The following is an 11,050-nucleotide window of genomic DNA, read 5'->3' as shown; positions in this document are numbered from 1 at the left end:
AAAATGCAAAGAAATCTAGAACTTTTTTTTCTCAGAAGAGAAAAGCTCACCTTATATAGACCCTCTTTATTTTCTTGAACCTTCGACACACCCCCGAAAATCTCTGCAAATCTCCTTCTATGAACGATTTTTGGGACAGATGGAGGGCGGGGATTGATTTTCATCCATCCACGACCCCCATATATCCAGCCAATCGATCAGGAGCTAAACGGCGCGCAAAAATATCTGAAAGGAATCTTCTATTCGTCAGAAACCGTTACATTGGTGACGAGGAGAGAGGGGGAACGCGTGAGGTGAGATTTGGGATTCACTCGCCCGAATTTGGACTGAATTTGGTTCTTGGTTCGAGTGAGAGCGATGGCGAAGAAGCACAGTACGCGTCGGTTTGGGACTTAGGGCTCATCCGTTTCTTTTAGGTTTAATCGATTATTTGGGGAACGGGTCGGGTTGTAGACGGGTTGGCAGGCGGGTTTGGGGCGTGGGTCTGGCGTAATTAGGCTGGGGTGAGGGAGTTTATTTTGGGCTTGGACAATTTAAAACAAGACAGCCCACTTTCTAATTTTTCAATTCTCTTTTCTTTTTTCAAAATAATTCTTTTCTTCTTCTTTATTTTTTTTTAAAATTAAATTAAAATCTAAATTAAATCCTAGAACCTAATTAACCTAAAAAATCCTAATTAGACTTAAATAAAGATTATCACAATTAATTAAAGTAAATTAAAAGAAAATTACTCAAAATCAAAGTTCAAATTAAAGCGTGCAAATTAAACTATTTTTTTGTGATTTTCCAATTCTTATAAAATAAATAATTTACTACTTAATTCAAAAATGCAAAGTTAAATCCTAAATGCAAATGCGACATATTTTTGTATTTTCCATTAATTAAACAAAAATAAAAATGCACAGACAAATGCAAACAATTAACAGAAAATGCCAAAAAATCCACAAAAATTGCATATAATGAAACGAAATTACTTTATTTTGAATTTATGGGAGTAATTCGTATAGGGAAAAAATCACGTGCTCACACCTGGGAGGAAATAATCGATAACCTTGGGTAATAGGAGGGGATTAAATTCCTTAAGGAAACACTGTGAATTCAGTGGGCTCGAATTAATTACTGTTTCATTTATATTTAAGTTTGTAGGCCAACGTTCTTTTCTCCAGAATTATTATTTACAAATACAGGTCAAATATAAATTAACAAGCTTAAGGAATTTAACAATTTTAATTTTTGTATTTGTATTATTCTTATTATTATGGAAACTAAAACCTTTGTAGTTTTGGGTACTCCCATTTGGAGAGTAAAGCCTTCGTGGCGGTTTGTTGGAAACTAAAATCTACGTGATTTTTTTCCCTCCAAGTTTAAACATTTGTTTGTTTCTTTTACAGAAATAAAAAATGACAACGGAAATCGAGCTGTTCCGATGATGACAACCAGCGCATCAACAAGCGGAACACCAGCGTTGGCACCAGCAGAGAAACCCGGAAAATTTTTCGGGATTGATTTCAAGCGCTGGCAGCAGAAGATGTTCTTCTACTTGACTACGTTATGTCTACAGAAGTTCATCAAGGAAGATGTTCTTGATCTGCCAGATGAAACTCCAGAGAATGAAAGCTTTCTCGTGATTAAGGCGTGGAAGCATTCTGATTTTTTGTGCAAGAATTATATTCTTAGTGGACTGGATGATAATCAGTGTAATGTATACAGTGGCGTGGAGGCATCAAAATAATTGTGGAATGCGCTTGAAAAGAAATACAAAACTGAAGATGTCGGGATGAAGAAATTCGTCGCTGCAAAATTTTTGGACTACAAAATGGTAGATAGCAAGTCTGTTGTTATCCAAGTCCAGGAATTGCAAGTAATTATTCATGATCTACTTGCTGAAGGTATATTTCAAAAGAATACTGATGTTGAAAGTAAAATATTTAGTAATTTTACAAACGGAATTTTCATTGAAGGTCTTGTCATCAATGAAGCATTCCAAGTAGCAGCAATAATTGAGAAGTTGCCTCCATTGTGGAAGGACTTTAAAAATTATTTGAAACATAAACGAAATGAGATGTCCCTTGAAGATCTCATTGTTCGATTGAGAATCGAAGAGGACAATAAAGCTACTGAAAAGAGAGGCCGTGGAAATTCAACAATAATGGGAGCAAATATTGTTGAAGATAACAAAAAGAGAAAGAAGGCTTCTGGTCCGAAATACAACCCAAGCAAGAAGCGGTTTAGTGGAAACTGCTACAACAGTGGGAAAATCGGACTCAAATCTACAGAGTGTCATGCTCGGAAGAAAGACAAGAAAATGGGTCAAGCAAACGTGGTAGAAAATCATGATGATATTGATGACTTGTGTGCCATACTTTCTGAATGCAACCTGGTAGGAAATCCTAAGGAGTGGTGGATTGATTCTGGAGTCACTCGCCATGTTTGTACTGTGAGGGAAGAATTTTCTACCTATGCTTCTGCTGGACCCGAAGAGACGCTTTCTATGGGAAATGTTGCTACAACAAAAATTGAAGGATATGGGAAGATATTTCTCAAGATGACTTCTCGCAAGGTCATGACTTTGAACAATGTCCTTCATGTTCCTGAAATTAGGAAGAATTTAGTCTCTACTAGACTTCTTGTAAAGCACGATTTCAAGTGCGTTTTTGTATCCAACAAGGTTGTAATAAGTAAGAATGAAATATTTGTAGGAAGAGGTTACCTCACCGAGGGCCTTTTCAAGCTCAATGTAATAGTTGTTGACAATAATAATAAGACTTCAGCTTCTTCTTACTTACTTGAGCCAAATGATTTATGGCATGTACGTTTGGGTCATGTCAATTATAAAACCTTGCAGAAAATGATTAACTTAGAAATATTGCCTAAGTTTGAATGCGAAAAATCAAAATGTCAAATATGTATGAAATCTAAGTATGTTAAACATCCTTATAAGTCGGTTGAAAGGAATTCAAATCCTTTAGACTTAATTCACACAGATATTTGTGACATGAAGTCAATACCATCTCGCGTTGGAAAGAAGTATTTCATAACTTTTATTGACGTCAATACTCGATATTGCTATGTTTACTTACTTAATAGTAAAAATGAAGCAATAGACGCATTCAGGCAAATACAAAAATGAAGTTGAAACACAACTTAATAAGAAAGTCAAAATGATAAGAAGTGATAGGGGTGGTGAATATGAATCTCCTTTTGAAGATATATGACTAGAATGTGGAATTATTCATCAAACAACAGCCCCTTACACGCTCCAATCCAATGGGATTGCAGAAAGAAAGAATCGTTCATTAAAGGGGATGATGAACGCATTGTTGATAAGTTCTGGTTTGCCACAGAACTTATGGGGGGAAGCCGTTCTTACGGCTAGCCGAATACTAAATCGAGTACCCCATAGCAAAACACAATCCATTCCATATGAAAAATGGAAAGGAAGGAAGCCCAATTTGAATTATTTTAATGTGTGGGGGTCTTTGGCAAAAGTGCAAGTTCCTAAACCCAAAAGGGTAAAAATAGGACCGAAAACAGTTGATTGTGTTTTAATAGGATATGCGACCAATAGCAAAGCATATCGATTTCTGGTTCATAAATCAGAAAATCCCGACATTCATAATAATACGGTTATAGAATCAGATAATGCTGAGTTCTTTGAAAATATATATCCGTATAAAAAGGAATGTGAGTTGTTTGGTGAAGGATCTAAACGACCTCGGGAAGAAACAAAAGAAGTACATTTAATCAGGAGGATCCAAGACGTAGTAAACGTCAAAGAACGTCTACTTCATTTGGACCAGATTTTGTGACTTTCTTATTGGAGAATGAGCCTCAAACATTTAAAGAAGCTATGTCTTCTTCGGAATCATTGTCTTGGAAAGAAGCAGTCAATAGTGAAATAGAATCCATTTTGAACAACCATACATGGGAATTGGTTGATCTTACTCCTGGAAATAAACCTTTGGGTTGTAAATGAATTTTTAAAAGAAAAATAAAAAATGATGACACTATTGATAAATTTAAGGCAAGACTTGTTGTCAAAGGATATAGACAACGAGAAGGTCTTGACTACTTTGATACATATTCTCCAGTGACGAGAATTATGTCCATATGAATGCTAGTAGCTTTAGCTGCAGTTTATGGTCTTGAAATTCATCAAATGGACGTAAAGACAGTCTTCTTAAATGGAGATTTGGAGGAAGAAATTTACATGGAACAACCTGAAGGGTTTGTGGTTCCAGGTAAAGAAAAGAAGGTATGTAGACTTGTTAAGTCCCTTTACGGACTAAAACAAACACCTAAATAATGGCATGCGAAATTTTACCAAACAATGTTGTCAAATGATTTTAAGATAAATGAATGTGATAAGTGTGTGTACATTAAAAATGTTCCAAATCACATAGTCATTGTTTGCCTATATGTGGATGATATGCTGATAATGAGTAATGACATTGTCAACATAAATGCTACTAAGCGTATGCTCACTAGCAAGTTTGATGTGAAAAACTTGGGAGTTGTTGATTTAATTCTGGGCATTAAGATCCATAAGACTCCTCAAGGTCTGGCATTGTCACAATCTCATTATATTAAGACAGTACTTGAACAATTCAAGCACGTGGGCTTTAAAGTTGCAAAGACTCCAATTGACGTGAATCTTGCACTAGCAAAGAATAAAGGCCAAAGCATATCACAATTGGATTATGCTTGTGTGTTGGGATGCTTAATGTATATCATGAATTGTACACGACCAGATATAGCTTGTGCTATAAGTAAACTGAGCCGATATACGAGCAATCCAGGCCAATCTCATTAGATGGCAATGAAACGAGTTTTGGGATATTTAGAACATACCCAGAACTTTGATTTGCACTACATTAAATTCCCTGCGGTGATTGAGGGATACTGTGATGCGAATTGGATCATCGGTTCAGCTGATTCTAAGTCCACGAGTGGATGTGTATTCACTATTGGTGGAGGAGCGGTATCTTGGAAGTCGTCCAAACAAATATGTATTGCCCGCTCTACAATGGAGGCTAAGTTCATAGCCTTAGATAAAGCCGATGAAGAAGCTAAATGGCTCCGAAATTTCTTGGAAGACATTCCATTTTGTCCCAAACCGTTGACACCAATATGCATACATTGTGATAGCCAAATGGCAATTGGAAGGGCTGGGAGCAATATGTATAACGGTAAATCTTGTCATATGCGATGAAGACATAAAACCGTTAGGAAACTTCTCTCTAGAGGAATTATCACGATTGACTATGTAAAGTCAAGTGATAATGTGTCGGATCCACTTATAAAAGGCCTAATTAGAGAGGTAGTTGAGAAATCATCGAGGAGAATGGGACTATGGCCGAGAATAAGTCATTGTGGCGGTAACTCTACCTAGAAGACTAGAGATCCCAAGATCTAGGTTCAAGGAGATCAAACAACGTCATTAATGACGGTTCAACATTGTCAACAATTTTTTTTTCCATTCTTGTGATAGGACAATGTTCAGTACCAAGGATAAAGCATTAAGGCTTTTTAATGATTTCTAAATTTGATATGGGATATATCAAATAGTGTATCTACGAGATAACACGTTTAGGAATCACCTATGTAAGTGTTAAGTGTTAGCCGCATCAAGGAGAATTCTGCAAGGCCAATTCTCTACGCACTTATGAAACCAGGCGGTGTTCATGGCTGAAACGAACACAACAATGAGAACCAAAGACGGTTAAGGGTTGATTGTGTGACTTATGGTTGTCTAGGTATACACTAAAGTTCGACGGTTCAAAGATATCAAATCTACCGATTGACTGAGTATATCCGACATAAGTTCACTACGAAAAGTTCAAAGGGAAACCTACTTATCCAGATGCAATTAATCCTTGCTTGCAAATCACATAAGTTTATCATGCATACTTTCGTGATATAGCCATTCCCCATTCATGTGGGGGATTGTTGAGTTACTTTTTAATATGGAAAGGTATTAAAAAGAGGGTGAATGGGAAATGAAGGGAAATGAAAATTTTGAGTAAAATTTTAAGTTTCCAAATGCACTTCATGTAGCTCTTAAAGAGTTAGGAAGAAGGCAAGCCTCGTGCCGCCGTCGTCGCTCGCTCGGCTCGGCTTCGGCTTCGGCTTTGGATTTGGTCAAATGATCGATTGATTGATTAATTTTTTGGACCAAATTTATTTGTTAATAGTGAATATTAACGTAATATTATCCATGTTTGTAACGGATATTTTCCAATCCATGAATATTAATGAGCAAGTGCTCATTCCATCATATTGAGTGCTTCCTCCATTAATTAAAAGCCTTAGTGCTCCAGCCACCATGAGTGCTTCCTCCATTAATTAAAAGCCTTAGTGCTCCAGCGACCATGAGAAAATGCTTCACCAAATGAGTGTGTTTACCAGCTGATTACACTATAAAAGAAAGGTGCCAATAGCTTGTTGAAAAATAGAAAAAACAGACAGAAAACAGAAAGCAACGAGCAATTTGATTTCCTCTTCTGTTATCGCTCAACATTGGCTATAAATTGCATTCCTTCCTCTCAGAATTTCCATTCGACTTCTGAGTTTTCCTCCTTTCTTGTGCATTGCTTTAAACTACAAACAAATCAACCGTAAGTGTGATTTGCTGCCGAACTTTGTGTTCGCTAAAACACTGGGGTTTGAAGTACCGCTACACCAGTGTGTAATTCGTTCTATTCTGAGAGGAAATAATCCATAACCTTGGGTACTAGGAGGGGACTAAATTCCTTAAGGAAACACTGTGAATTCAGTGGGCTCGAATTAATTACTGTTTCATTTATATTTACGTTTATAGGCTAACGTTCTTTTCTCCAGAATTATTATTTACAAATACAGGTCAAATAAAAATTAACAAGCTTATAAAAATATTAACAAGCTCTTAAAGATGCCGAATTAAGATCCATAAGATATATATATGGGTAAAGAAGGGAAGTTTTGGCGTAACTGATAAGGTTGCTGCCATGTGACTAGGATATTACGTGGTTGGGTCGTGGAAACAGTCTCTTGTAGAAATGGCCCTTCTCCGAACCCCGCATAGCGGGAGCTTAGTGAATCGGGTTGCTCTTTTATCTTTTATAATTTGACCATGTGTGATTATTTAAAATATGGCCACAGCCCACATGCTCAATGTATTAGTCAACAAGCTATCTAACAAGCTTAGTTTTCCTAATTCCTTGAAATTAAAGCATCTTTAAAATCGGCGATCAGTCCTACAAATTGATTAGTCATTGTAATATGGTGCTATATGCTTGCACTTGTCAATTTTTATTGAAGTTAATGATTAAACCGCTGCGAAAGAACCATCATGCAGTCTCTTTTAATTTTGTCAAGTTCTGATTTAGATGGATATACAGTTTTTGCATGTCAAAATATACTAATATACTATTATACAATATCTGTATTCTTTTACACCACTCCAAAGTTTGTTCTACAACTACAGTTGGTCTAACCAAAGATAACTTAGAATCAAGCTATTCTCTTCTTCACCTTTCTCTTCAACGTTATACCTTTAATTTTTTATTTCACCAAATCACCGGCAAACATCTATATATACATGACTTCCATACACTTATAGAATAACAGCAGAAAAATAAGTTTACAAAGAAAGAAAAAGCAAAGAGATTTTCTATGCAAAAAATGGGTGCTATTGGACTATTTCTTGTCTCTCTGATGATTGCGTCATGTTTACTGCCTAGCGTTTCAGCTGCAACCAGGCACTATAAGTTTGAAGTATGTATATTATTACACAATCTCCTCTTTTATATCATTGGATTTAGTTTATACATTATAAGATTTTATATTACTAGTGCATGTTAACCTGTTATAGCAGGTTACCAGCCTTAATTAATTAGTTATATTTCAATATAAATATTTTTTAAGCGACCTGGTAGTGTTAAAATTCTTCTATACGCATGTATTGTTTTATGTCTAGAATTAGCATAACTTAGACCATGTTTTTCATCTCTTTGGGTTAAATTCAGATCAAAATGCAAAATGTGACAAGATTATGCCACACCAAGAGTATGGTGACAGTAAATGGACAGTTCCCTGGACCTAGAATTGTGGCAAGGGAAGGTGATCGTCTTGAAATTGAGGTGGTCAATCATGTTCAGAACAACATCTCCATCCATTGGTAATCATAAGAATTCCATTATTTTCATGATTTAATTTATAGCGTTGAACAACCGATTAATATTTCACGATTAAGGGTGTCTTCTTCTTACAAATTAACTTTACTCCAAAGCTTAACTATATATTTGCTCCTACAATAGGCATGGAATTAGACAGCTTCGTAGTGGATGGGCAGATGGACCAGCATATATAACACAATGTCCCATTCAAACTGGCCAGAGTTATGTCTATAACTTCACTATAATTGGCCAAAGAGGAACATTTTGGTGGCATGCACATATTTCATGGTTGAGATCAACTGTTTATGGTCCTATAATCATTCTTCCTAAGAAAAATACTCCTTATCCATTTGCCAAACCCTACAAAGAAATTCCCATCATCTTTGGTAATAAGCGATCATTAATTAATTTGAATATAGGAAGTTATTAAAATACTAATGATGAACTGATGAATACAATATGTCACAGGAGAATGGTTCAATACAGATACTGAGGCCATAATTTCCCAAGCTTTGCAAACAGGTGGAGGTCCTAATGTTTCTGATGCCTATACTATCAATGGACTTCCTGGCCCTTTGTACAATTGTTCAGCCAAAGGTAGTAAACTTCATTTTGTACCATTACCATGCTATTGTTAAATATATTCTGTAATCCTTTCCAAAATGAATAACATAATTTGGAGTATATACACAAAGTCAAATTTATATTTCGGAAAATAAAATTTGTCATCGATTGGATACTGTTTTTAATTAAGGTAACAGTTAAATGAAATTTCATACAATCAAAGCATCATAATTAAGATTGTTTGATTTTTCATATGATCACTATATATGCCAAAGAATATTGATATATTTGAATGTGCTTTATACAGATACTTTTAAGCTGAAGGTGAAACCTGGAAAGACATATCTTCTTCGATTGATCAATGTTGCACTTAATGATGAGCTTTTCTTCAGCATTGCAAATCATACTCTTCGAGTTATCGATGCAGATGGCGTTTATGTTAAACCCTTTGAGACAGATACACTTATTATTACACCGGGACAAACTCACAATGTTCTTCTCAAAACTAAACCTCATTTTCCTAATGCGACATTTTACATGACTGCTCGGCCATATGTGACAGGCCCTGGCACATTTGACAACTCTACAGTTGCTGGAATTTTAGAGTATGAATCAAAATCAAAACCCCATTTGAAAAACCTACCACTCTTTAAGCCATTACTACCAGCTCTCAATGATACAACTTTTGTCACCAATTTTACGAGTAGATTAAGAAGTCTTGCGACTCCTCAATTCCCTGCGAATGTACCTCTAAACGTCGATAAACAATTATTTTTCACAGTAGGTCTTGGAACAAGTCCTTGTGATCAAAACAAAAATTGCCAAGGACCTAATGGCACAAAATTCTCAGCTTCAATTAACAATGTATCATTTGTGCAACCTACAACTGCACTTCTCCAATCTCATTTCTTTGGACAATCCAAGGGTGTATACAAGCCTGATTTTCCTTATAGTCCTTTAAATTGGTTTAACTACACTGGGAACCCTCCGAATAACACCTCAGTTAAGAAGGATACAAAACTTATGGTTTTGCCATTTAACACGAGCGTGGAGTTAGTGATGCAAGACACAAGTATTCTTGGTGCTGAAAGTCACCCTCTTCATCTTCATGGATTTAACTTCTTTGTCGTTGGCCAAGGGTTTGGGAATTTTGACCGCAATAAGGATCCAGCAAATTTCAACCTTGTTGATCCTATTGAGAGGAACACTGTGGGTGTCCCTTCTGGTGGTTGGGTTGCTATTCGATTTCTAGCAGACAATCCAGGTAACTTAAAAAATTTGCATTTAAAATGTCTACTAATATCATTCGTTCAATTATAAGTCCATGTATCAATTCGTTATAATGTTGTTTGTGTTACATCAGGAGTATGGTTTATGCATTGTCACCTGGAAATTCACACGAGCTGGGGACTGAAAATGGCATGGTTGGTTTTAGATGGAAAACTTCCCAATCAGAAGCTACCTCCTCCCCCAAAAGACCTCCCCAAGTGTTGAGAATTTTGGTTCAATTTTTGTACCTCTTATTTTTTGCTTGATCGTTGATCTTTCCTCATTTTGCTTATGTAGCTGGTGGATTATCATTTGTATTTTCCTTTCGTTTCTCATAATTTTATTTTTTTAATTTTTATTGATTACATGTGTTAGAGAGTCGAGAATTTTGCAAGTTCAAAATTCTATGAAATTTGGAATCAATAATCATCTTTATATTTATTTCTTGCATTCAAATAATTGGTATTTTTGCCCTTTAACGCACAAATGACAGTATGGTGCATAAAATTTACATGTAAGTCTATCAGAGAAGTCTTATCGATCAGCTAAAATAATTAGATTTATTGGTCAAAAGTTGTGACTAGGTAAGAGATAATCACAACATGAATTGCGCTAGCATGAGTCCAAATCTCAGCTAATCATGTAAATGTATGCGAAACAGAGGTTAAACCTAAGTTTTCTTAGTGTTAGTGGAAAGTTAGGGATCACAAATTAAGAAACTTCTTGCATCTTTCCAGTTCCTATCTCCTTTTACTCAGTCAACAATAGTAGTATTTACTTTGGAGAAAAAATAAGAGTACTTACAAATAAACTAATTTGCACACAGAAGAGTTTGTATATAAGCTCTGCACTTTACTCAATCTAGTTTAGAAGGTTTACTTTTTTCTATATATACTAGTATTAGTACCCGATCGATGCGCGGACACAAATAATGTTAAATTGTGATGTTGGTTATTTGAATCATGTGCAAATAACCTTAAAATATAAACCTCTCAGATAAAAATTATATAACATTAGATATTAATTATGAAGTAGGATATGAAATTATTGTTCAAATCTCG

General features: G+C 35.5%; 1 protein-coding gene across 1 annotated transcript; it reads left to right on the top strand.

Annotated features, from left to right (window-relative positions):
• Positions 1 to 7,608: 7,608 nt before the first annotated feature.
• Positions 7,609 to 10,428, top strand: LOC107799475 (laccase-17-like). Its single transcript, XM_075223589.1, has 6 exons — positions 7,609 to 7,755; positions 8,007 to 8,158; positions 8,298 to 8,542; positions 8,625 to 8,753; positions 9,028 to 9,984; positions 10,084 to 10,428. Exons 1-6 carry the CDS (start codon positions 7,654 to 7,656, stop codon positions 10,212 to 10,214), a joined length of 1,716 nt encoding a protein of 571 aa, XP_075079690.1. The 5' UTR covers positions 7,609 to 7,653; the 3' UTR covers positions 10,215 to 10,428.
• The last annotated feature ends 622 nt before the right edge of the window (positions 10,429 to 11,050 follow it).

This window comes from Nicotiana tabacum, chromosome 10 (genome assembly GCF_000715075.1).
Source record: "Nicotiana tabacum cultivar K326 chromosome 10, ASM71507v2, whole genome shotgun sequence".
NCBI lineage: Eukaryota > Viridiplantae > Streptophyta > Magnoliopsida > Solanales > Solanaceae > Nicotiana > Nicotiana tabacum.
The sequence above is the reverse complement of the archived record's forward strand: the minus strand, read 5'-3'. Positions and strand labels throughout refer to the sequence as shown.

Bases quoted from the DNA above. Each gene is read 5' to 3' on its own strand.
- LOC107799475 (XM_075223589.1), top strand. From the start codon at position 7,654: ATGCAAAAAATGGGTGCTATTGGACTATTTCTTGTCTCTCTGATGATT. The intron at 8,543-8,624 runs GTAATAAGCGAT...AATATGTCACAG, and splicing joins AGAAATTCCCATCATCTTTG to GAGAATGGTTCAATACAGAT. The intron at 9,985-10,083 runs GTAACTTAAAAA...GTGTTACATCAG, and splicing joins ATTTCTAGCAGACAATCCAG to GAGTATGGTTTATGCATTGT.